At 39.2% G+C, this 26,384-nt stretch overlaps 1 protein-coding gene across 1 annotated transcript in view; it reads right to left on the reverse strand.

Annotated features, from left to right (window-relative positions):
- Positions 1-9,803: 9,803 nt before the first annotated feature.
- LOC103508150 (serine/threonine-protein kinase Tor-like) overlaps positions 9,804-26,384 on the reverse strand; it is a gene marked incomplete at its 3' end in the record, with an annotated part of 40,928 nt that continues 24,347 nt past the window's right edge. Inside the window, 12 exon segments of the mRNA XM_026822834.1 lie at positions 9,804-9,931; positions 16,490-16,617; positions 16,793-16,933; positions 17,384-17,556; positions 17,937-18,096; positions 21,139-21,326; positions 21,409-21,439; positions 22,119-22,148; positions 22,217-22,511; positions 22,885-23,114; positions 24,329-24,526; positions 25,593-25,729. Of these exon segments, the coding sequence (XP_026678635.1) occupies positions 9,804-9,931; positions 16,490-16,617; positions 16,793-16,933; positions 17,384-17,556; positions 17,937-18,096; positions 21,139-21,326; positions 21,409-21,439; positions 22,119-22,148; positions 22,217-22,511; positions 22,885-23,114; positions 24,329-24,526; positions 25,593-25,729 (1,839 nt within the window).

The following is a 26,384-nucleotide window of genomic DNA, read 5'->3' on the forward strand; positions in this document are numbered from 1 at the left end:
AATAAAGTCAGTTTAATTTTTGCACTGGACCACACAACACAGAAGTTTTTCTCTTGCGATCTTAAACCCACGAAACATTCCTATGTAAAAAGTTGGGAAAAATCCGAATCTGAGATCAAAACTCCGAAAAAATAACACTGTAAAGTGTAAAAGGTCGTCAATTTTTATTTTCCGTTCTAATGAAAGAGTTCAAATATGTGTGACGTAAGACTTTACGCAGTTGTTTTTTTCGTCCGTTAGGTAGCGCCACTATACAAGCGCGCTAGCGGAGGAGCAGAAAGAACTGCGCAGAAACGTATGCGCAGAAACGTATGCGCACAAACACATTAATGCGTTGCCTGCGAGGGAGCTTTGCTCAGGACATTTGATATTTTGATGTGACGTCATCGCCTACGGGAGCGTATGCCGTGACGTCAAAGTTCACGATTTACCGGCATTTTTTCAATCGATTTATCTCGGGATCTGGAAGTCGTAGAAGAAAAAGAAAAATTCCGTTGGTCCTCATTTTTCCTGCTCTATGACTTTGAAACAAGGCTCGTTCTCACTTGTCGTTCGGGAAAAAAATCGTGTCGTATGTAGTGGGAACACTCTCATTTAAACTACATTTTGCCTACAGGACATTCGGAATAATCGGACGAAACTGACGGCAAGTAGGAACGGCCCTTACGTAGATCTAGGTACCTAAAAAAAAAAAAAAAAAAAAACGTATTTTTTTTCACAACTGATCTATTAGGACTGTGAGGAAAATAATTGATTAGATGATTAGTAAAAGCTGCTCGTAATTGCGAGTAGCTTAAAGGGGACTGCATCTGCCTTGTAGGCCCTAGGCCGCGTATACGATTACCGCCCGGCCACCCGGGGCAAACTTAAGCCAAAATGGGATGAGGTATTTTCGCTATTCGATTTTGTGGGTCCGACCGGGGAGGATTTTATACGGATAATAAGGTTCGTTCTCGGAACGGCTGGCTTTCTCCCAATCCTTTCTTCCTTCTCCCGACCAGCGTTTTCTGGGTGACTAGGTATGAAATTACATTGAAACACCAACGTCAATTCCACATTACGGTGGTGTAGTGGTCAAGACGCTCGCCTGGTAATCAGGAGGGCGTGGGTTCGATCCCAGCCGAGGTATGGAATTATCATCCTCATTTATTTGAGAATTTGACCACGTAATAATGGAGCTCTAAGGGTTAGGTGGTAGAGAACGCCTCCGGCGTTAACCTCGCCTAGTGGGTTAGAAAAAAAAACTGCCGTCTTCATCGACTATCATTCTGCGACACACAGTTTTTCCTGGTTTCCAGGTATACAAACACATTTGCCTACCTACCTCAATTCCTGTTGAAATAATAAAATGAAATAACAAAACCTCCTGTGTTTCCAACAAAAAAAAGGACATGAAAAGATTTAGGAGCGGGCTTATTTATTGAGGTCGCAGAAAATATGGGCATTTGGAGCCGGATAGTAAGGTTCGTTCTCGGAACGGCTGGCTTTCTCCCAATCCTTTCTTCCTTCTCCCTTCGCTATAATACCTCTATATCAAACCTTTTAGAAAAAAAACTGCCGTCTTCATCGACTATTATTCTGCGACACACAGTTTTTCCTGTCCAGGTATACAAACACATTTGCCTACCTACCTCAATTCCTGTTGAAATAATAAAATGAAATACAAAACCTCCTGTGTTTCCAACAAAAAAAGGACATGAAAAGATTTAAGAGCGGGCTTATTTATTGAGGTCGCATAAAATATGGGCATTTGGAGCCCAAAAATTACCAATTCGACCTTAACACAAAGGTTTGGAAAAATATTCACCCCAAAAAAGCCAGGAAGAATATGGGCATTTGGAGCCCAAAAATTACCAATTCGACCTTAACACAAAGGTTTGGAAAAATATTCACCCCAAAAAAGCCAGGAAGGGAAACATATTGGGAGGAAATTAAATAGGAGAGAGAGAGAGAGAGAGAGAGAGAGAGAGAGAGAGGACAGGTGAACAAGAGAGAAAAAAGGTAAACCAAGAGAAGAAAGAGGCAAAAGAAAATGGAATATGGAATGTAAAAAAAGAGGGCAGGTACCTAAAAAGGGAGAATGAGAAAAAAGTGAACTAAAAGAAGAAGAAAAAGAAAAAAAAGAAGGTAGACTTGTAGGTAGATAGCCGAAGAGTAAAAAGGAAATTAAAAACTGAAAAATAGGTACCTACCTACCTAACTTTATTCTATTCTATCTACCTCCCGACCTACCTGGGTCTATTATTATTATCATGTTATTATACCTATGTAGGTATTTCTTATAATATGTATGGCAATTTCTAAATAAATAGGTAGGTAACGTTTACAAACTTTATTTTACGGAATTCAATGGAAAAAATGGTGTTGGTGTATTAAAAAGTAAAAACACAATACTTCCCGTTTAGATACGAGGTCAGCAGGAGAACACCACAGAGAGTAATCCGTTCAAACATTCGCAATCAAAATATGAGTGCTTTTTTACTTTCTATTACTACAGTATAGCGGAGCTATACTAGTAATGAAAGTATTGCAATCGGTCCAAATTTTCAAAATCGGGAAATGGTTGGAAATATCCGTTTTGGGATCCCCTGATGTCAAAAAAGTGATTTTTAGCCCATGGTCTGTACGTAACGTACGTACGTACGTAACGTACGTACGTAACGTACGTACGTAACGTACGTACGTAACGTACGTACGTAACGTACGTACGTAACGTACGTACGTAACGTACGTACGTAACGTACGTACGTAACGTACGTACGTAACGTACGTACGTAACGTACGTACGTAACGTACGTACGTAACGTACGTACGTAACGTACGTACGAAAAAAAAAGTTCAATTTTTGGACACTTTTTAATGATCCCTCATTACATGGGGAGTATTTTAAGATAGGAAATTTTCGACCAAAAATCGGACGCCGTAGGGGGCTCAGGCTCGGGACTTAAAAAAATTTTCTTTTTTTTTTTTTTTTTTTCAAATACGTATTCCGCAAATGTAATAGAAAGTCGTGTGATGTTCACACCAGATTTTTTTTTTTCTTTTTTTTGTCGGTGGTAGTATTTGAACCGGGAACCTTGTGCATGATTGACTCCGTGACTGGCTGTTGCGGGGCCCACTCAGCCTCGTGAGGAAAATGAGTAGGTAGCTATGACAATATGTTAATGCGCATAGCGACCGGTGCCAGCATGGTAGGTAAACATTGGATTTTAGGATTATTGAGATATTGGGAAAAATCCTACGGGAACCGGTGGCTCCTTACTCCATAGATCTTTGGGACTTTGGCCGTAAGGGCCCCTTTTTTCTGAACCCCTCGATCCCAAAGGCCAAAATGAAAAGCTGATGCCATTTTGAATTCAATAGGGCATTCCCGTGTTAATGTTTCCAAGGTGGGAAGTCGAGGACTCTAGGGAAATTTAGAATTTTTTTGGCGTTGGCATGGAGAATTCGATTAATATTGGGTGGTGTATGATCCGTCTGTCAGGTTTCCACCCAACCACTGAATTTTCCTTTCACTGTGAGCCTTTTTAAGGGGATTTTCCCCTTTTTAGCCCGTCCTTCCTCTATTATTTAGGGGGAAAATGAACTTTTCTCCTCCTGAATAAAATTCAGGAGTAAATGGAATTTTCTTTCTTCTTTTCGGACCACGTCGAGGACCAGTTGAAACCCTCTCGCGGGCCACCATTGGTAACCGGACCACAGTTTGGGAACCCCTGCCCTAGTCATATAATCCCCTCTTCCCCTACACCGGTAATTTCATCGTGTAATCAAATTTCCAGAATATACGGGATAACGGGGACTCTCTTGGCTTTTAATCCGTTCCGTGTCTTTTGGCCCACTATACCGACTTGTTCAGCCGTACCTGTCAGGTCTACCTGATAGTGAGTGGCCGGCCTTAGGAAGAAGAAGGTTCCAAGATTTCCCATCCCCTCTTCCCCTACACCGGTAATTTCATCGTGTAATCAAATTTCCAGAATATACGGGATAACGGGGACTCTCTCGGCTTTTAATCCGTTCCGTGCCTTTTGGCCCACTATACCGACTTGTTCAGCCGTACCTGTCAGGTCTACCTGATAGTGAGTGGCAGGCCTTAGGAAGAAGAAGGTTCCAAGATTTCCAGGTATTAATCAAAAAAGGGACTTCTCCCTAAGTTCTTTTCACAGTTGGCGGTCAATAAATAGAGTATTTCTAACAATTTTATTGTACTACATAATATTATTGTAGTCTCAGGAAAAATCAGCCTACCCTGTGCTGATTTTTTTTATTTTGAACATTTATTTCAAGAGGGACTAACATCTTAGGTCTTCACCCCTAGTAGGCTGATCACTCTAATTAGAATTTCAATTGGATCCGTTGTTGGTGTTCACATATAATCGACTCGATCGATGGTCAATCGACGAGGTGAATCTATGTTGTCGAAGCAGTGATCGGTTTCAGTCGACATTGGTCGAGTCCATCGACTATCAATTAACTGCTGATCGATTATGTTTTCGCCAGCCTAGTTAGCTTAGTTGGTATTGCGTCTGCCTTGTTAGCGCTAGGCCGCGGGTTCGATTCCCGCCCGGGGCGGATTTTATCCTGATGGGATAATGTTCGTTCTCGGAACGCCTGACTTTCTCCTATCCTGTCTTCCTTCTCTCTTCAATTTCGGGACGATAAGACCATAGCAGTTACAGTTCCCTCTGTCAAACCTCTTTAAAAAAAAGATTATGTTTGGACACAGCTTTAGAGTTTGACAACCTCGGATTAAACGGGGAAGTCCAAAACGGGTTAATGTTTAGGTTAAACATGCTGGAGTTATCTTTGGTGACCCTAATTCCTTGGTTTAACACGGGGAGTGTCCTCCCCCCCTCCAACCTTCCAGCTATGTTATGTACACTGGAGGATATCTTTAGGTAAGAGGGGGGAAGAAGGAGGAGGAGAAAATGGAGGAGGAGGAAGAAAAAGAGAGAGGAGGAGGAGAAGGAGAAGAATATTAAGGAGGAGAGGGAGGAAGAGGAAAGGAAGGAGGTTTTTTGGAAGAAAACGAGAAGGGAAGGTGGAGGAGAAGAAACATTTCTGGAGATATGAAAAGTGCTACAGAGAAGGGAGGGGAGACGAGGAGAAAGAGGAGGAGGAGAGGGAGGAAGTGTAGAAGAGGGAGGAATAGGAGGAGAAGAAGAAGAAGAAGAAGAAGAAGAAGAAGAAGAAGAAGGAGGAGGAGGAGGAGGAGGAGGAGGAGGAGGCTTGCAGACGAACTGAAAAGAAAAATCGTTGATTTAAAATTAAAAAAGAAACTGTCTTCGTTCAACTAGTGTTGAAGAAAAATACCGAGGAGGAGGAAGAAGTAAAAAAGAAAATAACGAAGCAAAATAATAAATTAACGATCATTATTATTAGATGACAAGAAAAGGAGACGAAGAGAAATAGGAAGAGAAAGATGAATAAGAAGAAAAACAGGGAGAATAAGAAGAAGAAAAATGAAGGGGGAAAGACAAAGAAGAAGAAAAAGGGGAGGAAGAAGAAGGAAACAAATAGCAGGAAACAGAGATTCACAGAGTCCTCATGAATCACATACGAACAACATTCTGGAGATAATATTAACAGCGTTGGAGGTATCAGAGAAGGAGGAGGAGAAAGAGAAGGAAGAGGAAGAAAAGGAGGAGCAGAAGGAGGAGGAGAAGGAGATAATAAGGACATGAGTCTCCTCCTCAGGACTCTAGATTTACGGATGATAATATACCTCCGGTGTTAGAGTTCCTTTTCTTCTTTTTGGCCTTATTTTAAGTGGCAGGCTTCTCACTTACGAGAGCTTTTTCACCCAACCTCTAATCAAAGAAAGAATCAAAATCAAACCTCTTAAAAGGAAAAGGAAGAAGAAGAAAAAGAAGAAGAAGAAGAAGAAGAAGAAGAAGAAGAAGAAGAAGAAGAAGAAGAAGAAGAATGAGAATGAGAATGAGAAAAGAAAAATCACGCCAACGACATTCCATCACAAAATGACACTGCAAGCTCTCTCGAAACGCCTTGACATGTAAAGAAACTAGTCAGGCGTCAAATGTAGCACAAAGCTGAACATGACATGAAATGCATGACAAACCTTGACATGCAATAAGGGGGGAAGACAAAGGAAGAAGAAGAAAAAGGGGAGGAAGAAGAAGGAAACAAATAGCAGGAAACAGAGATTCACAGAGTCCTCATGAATCACATACGAACAACAATAATGAAAAGAAAGAAATGAGAAGAACAAGGAGGAGGAGAAAGAAAGGAAGAACAAAAAGAAGAAAAAGAAAGATGAGGAGGAGGGTAAGAAAAAGTGTGACAGCGCCGGGATAAATGGCGGGTTGCGAGAACGAGAAAACAAAAAAAAGAAGGAAGAAGAAGAAAAAGAAGAAGAAGGACGAGAAGAAGAAGAAGAAAACAATGTCACACATTCAAATAATTTACATCTCACTTGAGAATTTGGGAGAGAGGGAAAAAAATAATAATAAACGAAAAAGAAAGAAAAAGTGAGTGTGGGAGAGAGACATGAATACATTCGAAGAACAAAAACATACTGGAAACAAAAAAAGGAGGAGGAGGAGGAGAAGGAGGAGGAGAAGAAGGAGGAGAAGGAGGAGGTGGAGAAGGAGAAGAAGAAGGAGGAGAAGGAGGAAGAGAAGGAGGAGAAGGAGAAGGAGGAGGAGGAGAAGGAGGAGAAGGAGGAGGAGGAGAAGGAGGAGAAGGAGGAGGAGGAGAAGGAGAAGAAGGAGGAGGAGAAGGAGGAGAAGGAGAAGGAAAGAAAAGAAATGAAAGTAATGAAACACTTAGGTATCTTTTTATGTGCCTACAGGCTCGTTCCCACTTGTCGGTCGGAAAAAAAAATCGTGTCGTGTGTAGTGAGAACTCATTTAAATTACATTTTGCCCACAGGACATTCGGAATAATCGGACGAAACTGACGGCAAGTAGGAACCGCCCTTACGTAGGTACCTAAAAAAAAAAAAAAAAAAAAAAAAAAAAAAAAAAAAAAAAAAAAATTTTTTATTTCGTTTTAGTCCTAAACCTTCCTTCTATGTTTATTATTATTCTGAGGAGTTTGACAACCTCGGACTAAACTAAAAGGGGTTAATGTTTAGGTTAAACATGCTGGAGTTATCTTTGGTGACCCTAATTCCTTGGTTTAACACGGGGAGTGTCCTCTAACCCCGCCAACCCTTCCGGCTATGTTATGTACACTGGAGGATATCTTTAGGTAAGAGGGGGGAAGAAGGAGGAGGAGGAAGAAAAAGAGAGAGGAGGAGGAGGAGAAGGAGAAGAATATTGAGGAGGAGAATGAGAAGGAGAAAGACGAGGAGGGGGAGGAAGAGGAAAGGAAGGAGGTTTTCTGGAGAAACGAGAAGGGAAGGTGGAGGAGAAGAAACGTTTCTGGAGATATGAAAAGTGCTACAGAGAAGGGAGGGGAGACGAGGAGAAAGAGGAGGAGGAGGAGAGGGAGGAAGTGTAGAAGGGGGAGAAGAAGAAGAAGAAGAAGAAGAAGAAGAAAAAAATGTTGCTGTTTAACTTTTTCATTCAGGTCAGCCATCACTATTGAAAGAGAAGACTGATTTAAAAGTCCTTTTATAGTCCCAGATAACTCGAACCCGCGACCCAGCTATCCTATAAGTGACGGGATTCGAACCCGCGATCTACCGCTTACAAGGCAGTTACGCTACCTTCCAAGCTATAACTATTAAAAAAAAAAAAAAAAAACTCATCTTCCTTCTTTTGTTTGTCCTTCTATTCTTCTTCATCTTTCTTCTTTCCTTTTTCCTTCCATTCTTCTTCTTTTTCTTCTTCTTCTTGTAGACCTTGATTTCCAGGTGATTTTTTTTTTTTTTTTAGCTAAACCCTCTGTGGGGGTGAGCTTTTTCTTAAAGTGAGTAGACCTTGATTTCCAGGTGATTTTTTTTTCTTTCTTTTTTTTTCTAGCTAAATCCTCTGTGGGGGTGAGCTTTTTTTTTAAGTGAGAGTTTACCGTAAAAAGATAGCAAGGTTGAGAGTGAGAGAAAGGAAGAGAGAGATAGGGAGAGAAAGAGAGAGAGAGAGTTAGGGAGAGAGAGAGAGAGAGAGAGAGAGAGTACATTATATCTATATTGTTAGTACAAGAGAGAGGGAGAGAATAAAAGAAATATTGTCAGTGTGTGTAATGGAGGGAGACAAAGAGAGAGCGAGAGAGAGCGAGAGGGAGAAAGGAAGAGAGAGAGAGAGAGAGAGAACGAGAGAGAGAGGGGGGAGAAGAATGACATTTCCCCCTATCTACCTACCAACATGTCGCTTTTTTACTTAAAGTGAGAGTTTACCGTAAAAAGATAGCAAGGTTGAGCGTGAGAGAAAGGAAGAGAGAGATAGGGAGAGAAAGAGAGAGAGAGAGAAAGGGAGAGAAAGAGAGAGAGAGAGAGTACATTATATCTATATTGTTAGTACAAGAGAGAGGGAGAGAATAAAAGAAATTTTGTCAGTGTGTGTAATGGAGGGAGACAAAGAGAGAGAGAGAGAGCGAGAGAGAGAGAGAGAGAGAGAGAGAGAGAACGAGAGAGAGAGGGGGGAGAAGAATGACATTTCCCCCTATCTACCTACCAACATGTCGCTTTTTTATTTGCTTTTAATGTCTCTTTCTATTATACTCTATAAGCTGAAGCTAAAACGTTAAATATACGAGTATTTGTTGTCTCTCTCTCTCTCTCTCTCTCTCTCTCTCTCTCTCCCTCTCTATTTTTCTCCTTCTCTTTCTCTCTCTCTTTCTCCTTCTCTCTCTCTCTTTCTCCTTCTATGTTTTTATCCATCTATATCTCTTTCCCTCTTTTACTCACATCTCTTGTCTATATTGTTGTTCCTGTCCTTCTATTTTTAGCGATTTATTTTTCCAACCTTTTTTTTACCTCTAGAATTTCCGGTATATCTCCTTCTCTCTCTCTCTCTTCCTTTCCTCCCTTTTTCCTTCCTCCTTCTCTCTCTACTTCCTTTATCTTGTTTGGTAGTAGTTTTGGCCAGATGATTTGTCACAATAAATGTTCAGTCTGAAATCTTGAGGAGACCTTGGAGGAGACACCCTTGAATCCTCACAGCCTCCTGATGTTGATGTCTTGACTGAATCCTCACAGCCTCTTGACATTGATGGCTTGATTGAATCCTCACAGCCTCTTCACATTGATGGCTTGATTGAATCCTCACAGCCTCTTGACGTTGATGGCTTGATTGAATCCTCATAGCTTCTTGACGTTAGTGGCTTGACATTTTCGACCTTTTACAGTTATTATTTCGAAGTTTTGACCTCAGATTTGGATTTTTCCCAACTTTTTACATAGGAATCGACCATTTATTAATAATTTTTACCCATTTGCAACTGCTCCATTCCCCATCTTCTACCACTGTGAACGAAACGAATCCAGTCCCCGAGTGGATCCTTTGGATTCGAATTTTCAAAATACGTTTTTTTTCCTCTCAAAACGAATCCGGATTCGACAGATACATAGTATTTGGACAGAAAAATACGCCTACATATTATTATTATTATTATGACGCTCGCCTGGTAATCAGGAGGGCGTGGGTTCGATCCCAGCCGAGGTATGGAATTTTATCCTCATTTATTTGAGAATTTGACCACATAATAATGGAGCTCTCGGGGTTAGGTGGTAGAGAACGCCTAAGGCGTTAACCTCGCCCAGTGGTTGCCTTCCACTCAAGAGTCTATTATTATTATTGTTATTATTAGCAAAAAAGTGCTCTCGTTTATTTTAAATTCATTTACAACAGGTACATAATAATAGGTACAATATGTATGTGTATGTGTGAATCCCTTTCACTTACCCGTAATGACGAAGTTCTGCAGCTGTTTGAAAGCGAGCTCTTTGAGTCCGGCACTCCACAGGTGCTTCGTATAGGCGAACGTCACATGTGGATGGTCTATGGGCAGCGGATTGTCCGGATGAAGTGAAGGGGCCTAGTGGGTTGCCTTCCACTCAAGAGTCTATTATTATTACGAATTCGGGACCTCCGATGTGCAAGCCTAAGTAGGTACCCACTCGGGCCCGGTCGCCCTCACCAAACACAAAATATGAACGGAAACTAGGGGTCTTTATACGGATAAGGGTGGTAGGTAAGTATTGATGTTTTGTATGTAAATTAGACCCCGTTCACACGATTTCTATTCAAGGAACAACTTGGATTTTGTCAGCTGATATTCAGGCGAAATAATTGAGCTGTATGGTCGGTCCTTAAGGGGGGGGGGGATAAGAAGCGACTTTGCATTTGGTTTTTACTTTCCTTATTCTATAGCCGGTTTTCGGTGTAATTTAACCTGTATGTAAATTAGACCTCGTTCACACGATTTCTATTCACGGAACAACTTGAATTTTGTCAGCTGATATTCAGGCGAAATTATTGAGCAGTATGGTCGGTCCTTAAGGGGGGGGGAGGGGGGGAAGAAGCGACTTTGCATTTGGTTTTTTCTATATATCTTTTTGCCTAAATTCTGTTTAGGGATAAGGGGTAAAGTCAAGACTTTGGGAGAAGGATTAAGAAGATACAGAGAGAGAGAGAGAGAAAGAAAGAGAGAGAGAAAGAAAGAGGAGGAGGAAGAAGAAAAAGATACAAAGAAAGAGGGAGAGAGAGAATGAGAGAAAGAGAAAGAAAGAGAGAGAGGAGGAGGAGGAGGAGGAGGAGGAAGAAGAAAAAGATACAAAGAAAGAGTGAGAGAGAGAGAGAGAAAGAAAGAGAGAGAGAGAGAGGAAGAAGAAAAAGATACAAAGAAAGAGTGAGAGAGAGAGAGAGAAAGAAAGAGAGAGAGAGAGAGGAGGAGGAAGAAAAAGATACAAAGAAAGAGAGAGAGAGGAGGAGGAGGGAGAAGAAAAAGATACAAAGAAAGAGGGAGAGAGAAAGAGAGAGAGAGGAGGAGGAAGAAGAAAAAGATACAAAGAAAGAGGAGAGAGAGAGAAAGAGGGAGAGAGAAAGAGAGAGAGAGGAGGAGGAAGAAGAAAAAGATACAAAGAAAGAAAGAGAGAGAGAGAGAGAGAAAGAGAGAGAGAAAGAAAGAGAGAGAGGAGAGAACGAAGAAGAAAAAGATACAAAGAAAGAGGGAGAGAGAGAATGAGAGAAAGAGAAAGAAAGAGAGAGAGGAGGAGGAGGAGGAGGAGGAGGAAGAAGAAAAAGATACAAAGAAAGAGGAGAGAGAGAGAAAGAGAGAGAGAGAGAGAGAGAGAAAGAAAGAGAGAGAGAGGAGAAGGAAGAAGAAAAAGATACAAAGAAAGAGGGAGAGAGAGTTTATTCCTATGAATTTCACCCTGGGGGACGTTAACAATGGAAAACTTGAAACAAAAAGTTAAAAAAAAAAAAAATAATAATAATAATAATAAAGAATATTAGAAAGAAAATATGAATATTTCAAAGCATTAGAATATTAGCTTCGATTATGAATGCTGCTCCACTCCGCAGCCTAGTTAGCTTGGTTGTTTTGTAGCGCCTGGTAAGCGCTAGGCCACGGGTTCGATTCCCATCAGCCCGGATTTTATCCTGAACGCATAAGGTTCGTCCTGTCAGAACTGCTGGCATGCTCCTTACCCATCTTCCTTCCTTCTTCGATTTCAGGAAGATACGACCTTAGCAGTTACAGTTTACAGTTCCTTCTATCTAACTTCTTGAAGAAGAAGAAGAAGAAGAAGAAGAAGAAGAAGAAGAGAAGAAGAAGAAGAAGAAGAAGAAGAAGAAGAGAAGAAGAAGAAGAAGAAGAAGAAGAAGAAGAAGAAGAAGAAGAAAAAGAAATGCTGCTGTTTAACTTTTTTCATTCAGGTCAGCCATCACTATTGAAAGAGAAGACTGAAAAGTCCTTTTATATACACCGAAAGTCCCAGATAACTCGAACCCGCGACCCAGCGCTCACAAGGCAAGTGTGCTAACTTAGCTATTCTATAAGTGACGGGATTCGAACCCGCGATCTACCGCTTACAAGGCAGTTACGTTACCTTCCAAGCTATAACTATTTTTATTTTTATTATTAAAAAAAAAAAAAAAAAAAATTTATGCCCCCCCAGGAAGGGGAAAGCCGGGTACAAAAAATTCCAAAAAAAAAAAAACATTCATGCCTCTCCAGGAACGGGAAAGCTCGGTCAGAAAATTTCCGCCCTGGCCGGGATTTGAACCCAGCACCTCCGAGTTGAGAGTCAGTGTTCTTGACCACTCGGCCACAGAGGTGGAACTGTTCTGGTAACGATATTTCTCTGCAAAAGCTGGATCGTGTAAACCCGTCCTGTCAGAGTTTAGAGGACCCTCATAAATTGTCTTACCTTCCTAGTGTTTAAAGTTAGTTCGGACGTGTAAAGTGTTTCATTAGAGAGAGAAGAGGGGGGGAGGGGGGGTCAGAAAGAGATGTGGGAGTCATATCGTGCCCCCCTCCCCCCCTAGACCAGGGGTTCCCAAAATTGCTCAAGCCACGGACCACTTTTATCTTGATATCCCACGGACCGCTCAGCACCCCCTTCTTATTAACTAAAAATATCATTTTTATTTATCTATTTTTAAACTTTTTTACGGCTTTCTTTTAAGTGACAGGATTCTCCTAGAGGAGCTCTTCCACCTAACCACTAAATTTTCTTCCTTTACTGTGAGCCTTTTTAAGGGGATTTTCCCCTTTTTAGCCCGTCCTTCCTTTATTATTTAGGGGGAAAATGGATTTTTCTCCTCCTGAATAAAATTCAGGAGTAAATGGAATTTTCTTTCTTCTTTTCGGACCACGTCGAGGACCAGTTGAAACCCTCTCTCGGACCACCATTGGTAACCGGACCACAGTTTGGGAACCCCTGCCCTAGTCATATCATCCCCTCTTCCCCTACACCGGCAATTTCATCGTGTAATCAAATTTCCAGAATATACGGGATAACGGGGACTCTCTTGGCTTTTAATCCGTTCCGTGCCTTTTGGCCCACTATATACCGACTTGTTCAGCCGTACCTGTCAGGTCTACCTGATAGTCAGTGGCCGGCCTTAGGAAGAAGAAGGTTCCAAGATTTCCAGGTATTAATCAAAAAAGGGACTTCTCCCTAAGTTCTTTTCACAGTTGGCGGTCAATGCTATGGATACAATATACAATGGAATGGAAAAATTTAGGACAGTTTTCAGTTTTTATTGAACATTGTTACAGTCATTTTAAAGTCAATCTGTTCCAAATTTTCTGCACGTCAGTGTTTTGAAATTAAAATGTAAAAGAAATTTGGAAATACACATTGCGCTTGCGTAACCAGGAAGAGTTTAGGATCCACTATGCATATGAATTTTAGGAAAGCACTAAAAGGAATTCCTAATCATTAAGGTACCTACGTACGACTGTGCATTCGGCCCTTAATAATCTTTATACGAGTAGCCGCAGAGAAAAAAATAAAAGTCCCAAACACAAGGGGAATAAAAATACGAAAAATATAGAGAGAAGATTTTGGGAAAGGAAGAGAAGGAAAAGAGGGTGAAGAAGGAAGAAGTCCAGAAGGAGGAGGAGAAAAGGGAGAAAAGGAAAGAGTAGGAGTAAGAAGAAGAAAAATAAGAAGAAGAAGATGACCAGACGAAGGAACGAAGGAAGAGACAAGAGAGGAAAAGAAGGAGTGGGTGAAGGAAGTAGAAGGGATTTTTTTTCTTCTATTTCTCCTCCTTTTCATCTCGTTCCACTTTATATTTCTATTCTTCTTTCTCTGGTTCAAATATGGCGTCTGTTCGTCATAGGCCACTTTCGATTTTTAACCTATTAAACTGTTCAAAAAAGTTTTTCTGCTACTAACAACTTAATTTTATGATCAATTAATTGAGGAAAAATACGAGAAAAATTAAAATTACATTGTTCACTTGTAATTTAGGACCCACTATGCATATGAATTTTAGGAAAGCACAAAGGAATTCCTAATCATTAAGGTACGTATACGACTGTGCATTCGGCCCTTAATAGGTAATCTTTATACGAGTAGCCGCAGAGAAAAAAATAAAAGTCCAAAACACAAGGGGAATAAAAATACGAAAAATATAGAGAGAAGATTATGGGAAAGGAAGAGAAGGAAAAGAGGGTGAAGAAGAAGGAAGAAGTCCAGAAGGAGGAGGAGAAAAGGGAGAAAAAGAAAGAGTAGGAGTAAGAAGAAAAAAAAAATAAGAAGAAGAAGATGACCAGACGAAGGAACGAAGGAAGAGACAAGAGAGGAAAAGAAGGAGTGGGTGAAGGAAGTAGAAGGGCTGAAAGAATAAAAATAAGAACAAGAACAAAAAGGAAATGGGTAATAATCGTAAACGTAAAAGTGTTCAAAACAAATGCCATTCCTTTGCCTTCTTTACGTCTTTCTCTTCTTCCTCCCTCTTCTTCTTTATCTTCTTCTTCTCTTCCTTCTTAAATTTCCTTTGTGTTCTCCTTTTCTCTGTCTACCGACCCCTGTTGTTTTGAAAGAAAGAGAGTATACGAGGAAACGATCACAAAATTATGAGAACAAAATAAAGCAAGAACAATCTCTTCTTCCTCCCTCTTCTTCTTTATCTTCTTCTTTTTCTTCTTCTTCTTCTTCTCTTCCTTCTTATTTTTCCTTTGTGTTCTCCTTTTCTCTGTCTACCGACCCCTGTTGTTTTGAAAGAAAGAGAGTATACGAGGAAACGTTCACAAAATTATGAGAACAAAATAAAGCAAGAACAAAATACAAAAGCTCCAAAGAAATTATTGTTCCGAAAATACCTAGTTTCATAGCTTTTTTTTTTTTTTTTTTAGTGCCATTTTTTTTTCATTTATTTTTTAGTGCCAGCCTGAACTTTTGAATTTTTAAAACTTACAAAAATATTATCCACCGTATTAATAAAACACCAAAAAATTTCCCTCGAACTTGAGAAATGAGGTGAAAAAAGTGGCTTTGAAAAAGTTTTTTTTTCTTTTTTTTTTTAAATTGGAAATTTTTTCTCTAATTAGTTTTCCGTTTTGATTTTTTACTTTTATTATTATTATTATTATTATTATTATTATTATTATTATTATTATTATTATTATTATTATTATTTCACATGCCAAACTAAAATCCACACTGAAATGTAAGAGATTTTAACGTTACCTATTTTATTTTATGTTATTTTACATGTTTTCCCCAAACTCTCCCTCTCTTTTCTTATTTCTCTTCTTTTTACTCTTCTTCTCCTTCTCCTTCTCCTCCTCCTCCTCCTCCTCCTCCTCCTCTTTCTTCGTGGAATCTATTCCAGTTGTTTTTACTTTCTATTCTTCTATTTTATAAGTATTTATTCTTTTACCATACCTACGTCTTTATCGAAGCAACTTCTCTTTTTCTCACTCTCTCTTTCTCCCTCTCTCTCTCTCTCTCTCTCTCTCTCTCTCTCTCTCTCTCTCTCTCTCTCTCTTCCTCCTTCCTTCTTTCTATCTCTCTCTTCAAAAAGAGCATAGCTAGAATAGTTAGCTTGAGATTTTTTTTTTTTGAGAAAAAAATAAATAAATAAAATAAAAATAATAATACATTATTCATCAAATTCAATTCAAGTTCTCTCTCCCCCCCCTCCCTCCTCTCCCTCCCTCTTTCTCTCTCTCCCATCTCTCTCCCTCTCTCTTTCTCTCTCTCTCTCCCTCTCTCTTTTTCTCCTTCTCTCTTTCTCCTTCTATCTTTTTATCCATCTATATCTCTTTCCCTCTTTTACTCACATCTCTTGTCTATATTTGTTGTTCCTATCCTTCTATTTTTAGCGATTTATTTTTCCAACCTTTTTTTTACCTCTAGAATTTCCGGTATATCTCCTTCTCTCTCTCTCTCTCTCTTCCTCTTCTCTCTTTCTTTCCTCCCTTTTTCCTTCCTCCTTCTCTCTCTACTTCCTTTATCATCTATCTCTCTCTTCTCTTCTTTTGTCAATAATTTCATACAACCCTCTATCTTCCTTTTCATAAACAATCAAATCAAAAGCCTATAGAAACGTGTTCGAGTATTTCCTTTTGTGTGCTACCTAACCCTCTTCTCGTTGTAAAACATTCTCCATTTTATTCTTCTCCTCCTCCTCCTCCTCCTTTTTCTTCTTCTTTTTCTTCTTCCTTTTTTCAACTCTCAATCCTGATTCGTTTTCTTCTTCAATTTGATGTCTGTGTTTGTCAGAGCCACAAGTTAGGTTGAAAGAATTCTATTTTTGGGTTATTTCTCCTAATAATATTCAGGGTGTGGAATGTTACAGGTATTATAGTGTCGAGCTTCCCGATATTGTGTTCCGGAACTCAGTCACTCGATTGGGCTTCCGGAACCCTATTTTTCTCTCTCTCTCTCTCTCTCTCTCTCTCTCTCTCTCTCTCTCTCTCTCTGCAAGGAGCGAGATTATTGCTTGGGGCATTCTCATCCACAATACCCCCACTTGAGCTTAATGGCATCTGTTGCTCTAATGACGTTTAAGCGGGTTCAATGCCCACCATCGGCTTAGAGAGCATTCTCTCTTTCTCTGAAATTATTTGTGGTAAAGCAGAGCTTTTTCACAACTTTTGTGGGTATCAGAGGATTACTAAGTGGGGGTCTACTCCCAATAGCATCACCAGAGTCTTGTGAGATAACATGTACCGTTGGGATTTGCGACATAGGGAAGCGTATTTGAGCCATGTGTGCATGTCTTCATGAGGACTGATGACCAAAGTATGCACCTGGGGAGAGAAATAAAGCAGGTACTGGTAAGGTGATGAAGATAAGGGACATGCTACGGCATGGGCTCGATACGACAGAGATCAATATGATCATAGCTCGAGATCGATTTAGATTTCGGCAAAATCATAGACGCTCAGTCCCGGACTGCAGTCCAGTGTGACAGAAATCTAGAACATAGCAGGATCTGAGAGCAGGGGAGGACGAAGCTTTGAGTAGTTCAATACTGAGTCGTTTGAGCCACTCTAACCAGTCATCTCTAGATACTCTACTCTCTGTAGTCCATGCCTTACGCAGATCTGATACTGAGGCAAACATCTGAAATAGGAAATAAGTAGTGCATAATACACAAGGTTTTTTTTAGTGAGGAGGAAAATCTTTTTGACTTTTCTAGTATAGCTAGAGGGTATGCTGGAGTCACGGCTCAGGGTATGGTGTTTCGCCCTTCTGTGGCACCATTCTTGGCCGCTCAACCCGTTCCATATTTCAATAATCTGGTAATGCCGCCACTGGTCGCTACTCGATTAAAGTAGGTACTCAATTCTAATCACGAGGCTGAGTGCACCCCGAACTCCGAAATAGTAATCGATAAATGGTACGATTTTTTGAGATTACAGAGAAAAAACTTCTGCTCACTGGGGGATTCGAACCCGGAGTATATCTGTCAAAGTATTGAAACTCACATTCCTGCTTGCTTTTGCATGACAAGTATCTTTGCTCATAGATACTAGACCAAACGTCCTCCCATTTAATGCTTGTTCCTACTCACCTGTAAGCCAGAGCATACTGGTCCTTATGTACAGCCAGAACAGCACGGTACATAGCGCCGTCCGTACTATCCTGCGGTATGCAACCCACATAGCGTGCCATCGCATCCCACTGACCGAGAGGCCATGCTCCTGCCGCTGCTGTTCTCGCCATACGCTTTCTAGCACCATCACCTGGAAACATTATTTCGTAGCAATGAAACAACTGCTGCATTAGACTCGTGTTTTCTGTGTGGTAGCATGCCCATCTCGTAGTATGCCTCTCAGATGGGCGAGAAGAGACACACTACTTCCCATTTAGATGCTGGGTCAACACGAGAACACCAGAAAGTAACCCGTTGAAATATAATCGAAAAAAAATAGTACAAATTTTCTGTCGACTTTTTTTTTTTTTTTTGAAAAGTTTCAGATAAACAATTCTAAAAGCTGAGCTTACTAACTCGAATTTCAACATTCAAGTTCCATTGAATATTATTCAGAAAAGCATACTAAGCTATCACAATGAATACCCAATACCCAAGTAATCCAAATGTTCCAAGTCACCCAACACTTACCTAGTTTCTCCCAGTGATAATCTGCAGCGGCACTCAATTGTTCCCATTCACCCAATGCTTCCAGACATCTCATTTTGCCCAACGCCAATTCCTCGTTGTTTTCATCCTTGCTTAGTTTTTCTTCGTAGGAGGCGAGAGCTTTGTCCCAACGCTGTGGAAATTACGAGTATTATAGTTAAGGTAGAAACACGTGAGCTCACGTGACGTGATAGTAGTGTGGTAGTGAGGCTGTCCTGAACGAGATTACCTACAATATTATGGGGAAACTTTGAACTACATTTTCCTGATTTCCCATGAGCTCACATACAATTAATTCTTTCAGGCATTAGCCACCTTTGATAGCCTTGCACGACAGAAGCCAGAGTTCACGAAATTACGAGTATTATACATAGTTAAGGTAGAAACACGTGAGTGACGTGATAGTAGTGTGGTAGTGGGGCTGTCCTGAACGAGATTACCTACAATATTATGGGAAAACTTTGAACTACATCTTTCTGATTTCCCATGAGCTCACGTGACGTGATGGTAGTGTGTTTCTATGTTTACTGTCTAGCTGGTTTATTATTGACGTTCACAAAACAATCGTGACATGTATAATGAATTAATTCCTTCAGGCATTAGCCACCTTTGAAAGCCTTGCACGACACAAGCCCGGGTTCAATTTTTGGTGAAGCTTTCGCCTCTTCCTTGGATTTCAGAGTATACGTTACCCTGTTTAGGACAATGGACTGGGTGCTTGGTGCTTGCAAGTCTTGTCTCTAATTCAGCAAAGAGTATTTGGATCAATTGAAAAAAAAAGTACTTAGATACGACGATTGAGAGTCGGCAAGTGTAAAATAGCCTCTAGACCCGGTGGGCGAAAAAAATATTGCAAATGATTTCATTAGTTTCTGGCAATCATTTTAATAGATCAGTTACGCTTACTTGGGTCATGTTTCAAAGTCATAGAGCAGAAAAAATGAGGACTAACGAAATTTTTCTTTTTCTTCTACGACTTTTAGATCTCGAGATAAATCGATTAAAAAAATGCCGGTAAATCGTGAACTTTGACGTCACGGCATACGCTCCCGTAGGCGATGACGTCACATCAAATGTCCCGAGCAAAGCTCCCTCGCAGGCAACGCATTAATGTGTTTGTGCGCATACGTTTCTGCGCAGTTCTTTCTGCTCCTCCGCTAGCGCGCTTGCATAGTGGCGCTACCTAACGGACGAAAAAAACAACTCCGTAAAGTCTGACGTCACACATATTTGAGCTCTTTCATTAGAACGATTAGTTATTAGTTTGTCATTTACAGGAATCGACCTCCAAGCTAACTATGTAGCTAACTAAATAATTAGTTATTAGTTTGTCATTTACAGGAATCGACCTCCAAGCTAACTATGTAGCTAACTAAATAATTAGTTATTAGTTTGTCATTTACAGGAATCGACCTCCAAGCTAACTATGTAGCTAACTAAATAATTAGTTATTAGTTTGTCATTTACAGGAATCGACCTCCAAGCTAACTATGTAGCTAACTAAATAATTAGTTATTAGTTTGTCATTTACAGGAATCGACCTCCAAGCTAACTATGTAGCTAACTAAATAATTAGTTATTAGTTTGTCATTTACAGGAATCGACCTCCAAGCTAACTATGTAGCTAACTAAATAATTAGTTATTAGTTTGTCATTTACAGGAATCGACCTCCAAGCTAACTATGTAGCTAACTAAATAATTAGTTATTAGTTTGTCATTTACAGGAATCGACCTCCAAGCTAACTATGTAGCTAACTAAATAATTAGTTATTAGTTTGTCATTTACAGGAATCGACCTCCAAGCTAACTATGTAGCTAACTAAATAATTAGTTATTAGTTTGTCATTTACAGGAATCGACCTCCAAGCTAACTATGTAGCTAACTAAATAATTAGTTATTAGTTTGTCATTTACAGGAATCGACCTCCAAGCTAACTATGTAGCTAACTAAATAATTAGTTATTAGTTTGTCATTTACAGGAATCGACCTCCAAGCTAACTATGTAGCTAACTAAATAATTAGTTATTAGTTTGTCATTTACAGGAATCGACCTCCAAGCTAACTATGTAGCTAACTAAATAATTAGTTATTAGTTTGTCATTTACAGGAATCGACCTCCAAGCTAACTATGTAGCTAACTAAATAATTAGTTATTAGTTTGTCATTTACAGGAATCGACCTCCAAGCTAACTATGTAGCTAACTAAATAATTAGTTATTAGTTTGTCATTTACAGGAATCGACCTCCAAGCTAACTATGTAGCTAACTAAATAATTAGTTATTAGTTTGTCATTTACAGGAATCGACCTCCAAGCTAACTATGTAGCTAACTAAATAATTAGTTATTAGTTTGTCATTTACAGGAATCGACCTCCAAGCTAACTATGTAGCTAACTAAATAATTAGTTATTAGTTTGTCATTTACAGGAATCGACCTCCAAGCTAACTATGTAGCTAACTAAATAATTAGTTATTAGTTTGTCATTTACAGGAATCGACCTCCAAGCTAACTATGTAGCTAACTAAATAATTAGTTATTAGTTTGTCATTTACAGGAATCGACCTCCAAGCTAACTATGTAGCTAACTAAATAATTAGTTATTAGTTTGTCATTTACAGGAATCGACCTCCAAGCTAACTACCTAGCTAACTAAATAATTAGTTATTAGTTCGTCATTTACAGGAATCGACCTCCAAGCTAACTAAATAATTAGTTATTAGTTTGTCATTTACAGGAATCGACCTCCAAGCTAACTAAATAATTAGTTATTAGTTTGTCATTTACAGGAATCAACCTCCAAGCTAACTAAATAATTAGTTATTAGTTTGTCATTTACAGGAATCGACCTCCAAGCTAACTAGCTAACTAAATAATAAGTTATTAGTTCGTCATTTACAGGAATCAACCTCCAAGCTAACTAAATAATTAGTTATTAGTTTGTCATTTACAGGAATCGACCTCCAACCTAACTATGTAGCTTACTAATATAATTAGTTATTAGTTCGTCATTTACAGGAATCGACCTCCAAGCTAACTATTAGTTTGTCATTTACAGGAATCGACCTCCAAGCTAACTATGTAGCTAACTAAATAATTAGTTATTAGTTTGTCATTTACAGGAATCGACCTCCAAGCTAACTATGTAGCTAACTAAATAATGAGTTATTAGTTTGTCATTTACCTGTATGGCTCGTTCTCCCAGTATGGCCGTATCGAGGGGCAAAGGTCCCTTGTCACAGTGGTCCATAAACTCGGCCAGGTTCAGTATGGTCTGTGTGATCTCAGGTAGGTCAGGTACCATGATGGCCTGCTCCAGAGTGGCCAGGAGTTCCTGTTGAAGACTCTCAGTAAGGTCTGTCCAGCAGGACATAGGAAAAGGCTAGGAAGAGGAACACATTGTCAACTAAGAAAAATTCGGAAAAATTGTAGCTTTGGACAGAGAAAAATCGGACAAAGGAAACGTTGAACAGATCGCGAGGTAGCTGGGGACAAATAGGAATGAATAAACAAACGAGAAAATAGATCTATTCTCACTTTTATTTTTCAAAGGTTTAATCGAGGGAACTGTAACTGCTAAGGCATTATCGTCCCGAAAGCGAAGAGAGAAGAAAGACGGGATAAAGAGAAAGCCAGCCGTTCCGAGAACGAACCTTATCTGTTTAGGATAAAATTAATAAAGCCTAAAGGAAAGCCACGGTCAACCAGGCAGTAACGCGCTTCCCATGCAGAAGGTTCCATGTTTGATGCCCGGCACTCACAAAAGATTGATTTTTTTTTTTTGCATCGGTGCTGGCTATTAAGCCAATGTGACACTCGCATTGTAAACAGGTTTCTTTCTGGTGTTCTCATGCTGAAGTATCTATGTAATGTGAAGTATTGTGTCTATTCTCGCCCATATGATGAGAGACACAGACCGACCACACGAGTCAAACAGGCGAAGAAACATCAATTTTTTTTCCTTTTTAATAGATATTTTAACATTCAAAATTTACCTCTAAGTAACAATAAGAATCTCTTACCTGTGAATAAGTCTGTCCTAGAACATAGAATGAGAGACACAGACCGACCACACGAGTCAAACAGGCGAAGAAACATCATTTTTTTTTAATAGATATTTTAACATTCAAAATTTACCTCTAAGTAACAATAAGAATCTCTTACCTGTGAATAAGTCTGTCCTAGAACATAGTCCTAGCAAGAGTACTATCAAATAGACGCACTATGGTCTCCATAGCAACAGTACTATCAAATGGACGCACTATGGTATCCATAGCAACAGTACTATCAAATAGACGCACTATGGTCTCCCTAGCAACAGTACTATCAAATAGACGCACTATGGTCTCCCTAGCAACAGTACTATCAAATAGACGCACTATGGTCTCCACAGCAACAGTACTTTCAAATAGACGCACTATGGTCTCCATAGCAACAGTACTATCAAATAGACGCACTATGGTCTCCCTAACAACAGTACTATCAAATAGACGCACTATGGTCTCCCTAGCAACAGTACTATCAAATAGATGCAATATGGTCTCCATAGCAACAGTACTATCAAATAGACGCACTATGGTCTTTATAGCAACAGTAGGTACTATCAAATAGACGCACAGATGGGTTTTGTTCTCGGAAGGGCTGGTTTTCCACTATCTTGTCAGAACGGCTGGCTTTCTCCTTCTATTTCTCTCCGATTTTGGAAAGCTAAGACCCTTGTTGCAGTTCCCTCTATCAAATCTAAATCGGAAAAATCATCGTAGTTATAGGTAGTAAAAACCAAAGGAAAGTCTAGTTGAAAATTAGATCTCGCTTCGTTCTTTCAAAAATCTTACCTTGACAGTGACAGTTCTATCCTTGCTCGTATCATGAGTGAGTACTCGCAGTATTTGTGGCATGAGTTGTGGTAGATATATTTTGAATTCAGCGCCTAGAGCTACAGCTATGTGTTCTATTAGAAGTATAAGGGTGGTTTCTAGGTAATAATCTTACCTTGACAGTGACAGTTCTATCCTTGCTCGTATCATGAGTGAGTACTCGCAGTATTTGTGGCATGAGTTGTGGTAGATATATTTTGAATTCAGCGCCTAGAGCTACAGCTATGTGTTCTATTAGAAGTATAAGGGTGGTTTGTAGGGATGCTGTGCTTGACCAGAGATCCTGAGGGAGAGAGAAATGGGTATTGATATAAAAATTCGGGAATAATTTGTGGTGATCGACGTCTCACATTTTTGGGATATCAATATCACAGTATACATTTATGTGTACCTATGGTTCACATGATTAATTAATGAAGGTCATTAAAAATTAATTATTATTTATAAGCATCATTTTTTTTTTTTTTTTTTTTTTTTTTTAAGGAAGAAAATGATTATTGATCAATCTAAGTTTTTTTTTCAAAAGGTTTGATAGAGGGCGGAGTTAAACAATCTTTCGGCCCAAACACGACAAATTAAATAAATTAAAAGCCAGCCTAGCTAGCTTGAAGGGTAGCGTGGCTGCCTTATAAGCGCTAGGTTCCTTTGTTCTCAGAACGGCTGGTTTTCTCCTATCTCGACTTCCTTCTCTCTTCGCTTTTAGGACGATAAGACCTTAGCAGGTACAGTTCCTTCTATCACACCTCTTGGAGAAAAATCGTCTTTATTTTAATTGCAATTGTAATTTATTTATTTGCATCGGGTATACATTATAATATTGAAAGGGAAAACACATGATAGGTACAATGAAAAATTCTGCCATTTCTGTTCCTGTCTTCGGATCATACCTGTATGAGTGTCTTCCTCAGAGAAGGCATAACGTAAGCTGGGTTGAGAACAGACAGACGTCCCAGTATACACACTGCTCGCTCCCGGATTTCAAATATTTCATCGTTCATAGCTACAAACAGGGCGCTGAGATTTTCAGCCTGGGCCAGATGCTGATCGAAACTTTCATCTAGAGATGCTAGAACCCAGAATCGTACTTCGGGCACTGGAATACATACAAAATAATAAAGAGATATGGAATAATTGGAATATGGATGATCGAACGAAGTGAACTCGTTTTAATTTTAACAGAAAACCAATTTTCCTTTAGTTTGTTTTGTTTTTTTTTGTTTTTTTTTTTTTTTATTTTACCTAGTATTTCGAGAAAGGCCTGGTCCGACTTGGGTAGGAATGTAATTTTTTTCTTCTTTTCCAATTTTTTCCAAATGTGTGTTTTTTTTTCTGAATAATTTGATTTGAATTTTCAGAATAATCTAGGCCTTATCTTGCCCTTGAGATCATTTTGAAACCCAAATATGGTTACGAGATTTTGAAATTAAGAGATTGAACTCCAGAAGCCTTGGTCCATTGGTCCAAAGATTCATGCACAGGCTAACACCCAAAGCTCACCTTAATAAGTTCAAAAATATCATCCAGATAATTCCGGATGTGCTGCTTGACAATGGCGATCAGGAATGCTAACTGTTGCACCAGGAACTCCTTCAGGTTAGTATCCGCAGTTCTGATCACATTGAGAAAACTTGGCATCACTTGAGCTATGAATGGAACACACTTGATCCCGAGGGATTTGAATATGAACGCGATAGCCTGGAATGAAAGGAAAGATAAAAGGAATTTTAATTGTGTTAAGCATAAATGCTCGTCACAAATGTCGTTCCCCGCTTAATATACTACGCTAAAGTTCATGACATGACTTGGATTCGAACATCCAACCTCCAGATTCAAAGTCCACCGTGCTAACCACTGCACCACTGAGGTTGAAAGAAAAGACAAAACACAAGTTAAGTGAACCATGTATTTAATGAAGAAGAAAGGAAGAGGAAAGTACAGGAAGACACAAAGAATCGAAGGAAAGTAAGAAAGAACTGATAGCGAGAAAATGCAGAAAGAAGAAAAATAAAGAGAGAACAGATAAGAAAGAAATCAAGAGACAGGAAACGAAGAAAGAAAAGGAAGAAATAATTTTAGAGAAAATCAGTACCTATGTGCCTTTGTTTAATATTCAGTGTATTATTATTCTTGATATGATTTTTTGATTTTACTTTCATGTAATGATTTAAAATCAAGACTACAGCCCGTTCTCCCTTTATTCCCAATATAAGGTTCAAGTCACCCATCCATTTATTGGCCTTGCTCGGCGTAGCTTACCATAGGTGACGCAGGGAGTACAGGAAGACACAAAGAATCGAAGGAGAGTAAGAAAAAACTGATAGCGAGAAAATGCAGAAAGAAGAAAAATAAAGAGAGAACAGATAAGAAAGAAATCAAGAGACAGGAAACAAACAAAGAAAAGGAATAAATAATTTTAATTCAAAGGGATAAAGAAAGAAATCTGGTCTTTGGGGCAGAGTATTTTTCTTACATAAGACTCGAGACCAAAGTTCACTGACTACCCGTTATGAATTTTCTGTGTGAAGATGACAACAATTTTTGTATCATCTGGAGGTAGGTGATAAAAAACTGAATATTAAACAAATTAGGTAGGTACATAGGTACTGATTTTCTCTAATCACGATCGAATAAACTACGGGTAAAAAATTCCCGGAGGGACGGGCCCTTTAGGACTATTGCACTGAATTTCTACAAAAGTCTGACAAATTTATGAATAACAGAATAACAAAAAGAAAAAGAGATAAAATGTATGTTGACTTACCTGTACCACCATGGTGTGATAGTTGGATAGAGAGGGATCTCTGAAGATCTTGATCAGAGTAGCTATGGCAATGGCTGGATAATATTCTTCCAATGTAGAGGAACTCATGTTGACCAGCATCTCACTTGTGGTCAACTCTGGGAAATCGGACGAAAAAAAAAAACAACTGCGTTAAGTCTGACGTCACACATATTTGAACACTTTCATTAGAACAGAAAATACAAATTGAATTTTCGACCTTTTGCAGTTATTTTTTCGGAGTTTTGACCTCAGATTTGGATTTTTCCCAACTTTTTACACAGGAATCGACCATTTATTTATAATTTTTACCCCTCTGGGAAAAAATAATTAACATACGGTCATTTGAGAAGTAGAGTACCTCAGACAAATTTTTCACAATAGAAAAGTTGCGCTGACTGGTAAGGTTTCAAAGTCATAGAGCAGGAAAAATGAGGACCAACGGAATTTTTCTTTTTCTTCTACGACTTCTAGATCCCGAGATAAATTGATTTAAAATATGCCGGTAAATCTTGAACTTTGACGTCACGGCATACGCTCCCGTAAGCGATGACGTCACATCAAATGTCCCGACCAAAGCTCCCTCCCAGGCAACACATAAAATTGTTTGTGCGCATGCGTTTCTGCGTATTTCTTAAACTCTGAGGTCACAACTCTGAACTTTTTCATTACAAGGGCAAATGAAAATTGAATTTTCGTCCTTTTCCAATTACTTTTTCGGAGTTTTGACTTCAGATTTGGATTTTTCACAACCTTTTACTCGTACGTAGCAAG

This window comes from Diaphorina citri, unplaced genomic scaffold, assembly GCF_000475195.1.
Source record: "Diaphorina citri unplaced genomic scaffold, Diaci psyllid genome assembly version 1.1 scaffold373, whole genome shotgun sequence".
Lineage (NCBI taxonomy): Eukaryota > Metazoa > Arthropoda > Insecta > Hemiptera > Psyllidae > Diaphorina > Diaphorina citri.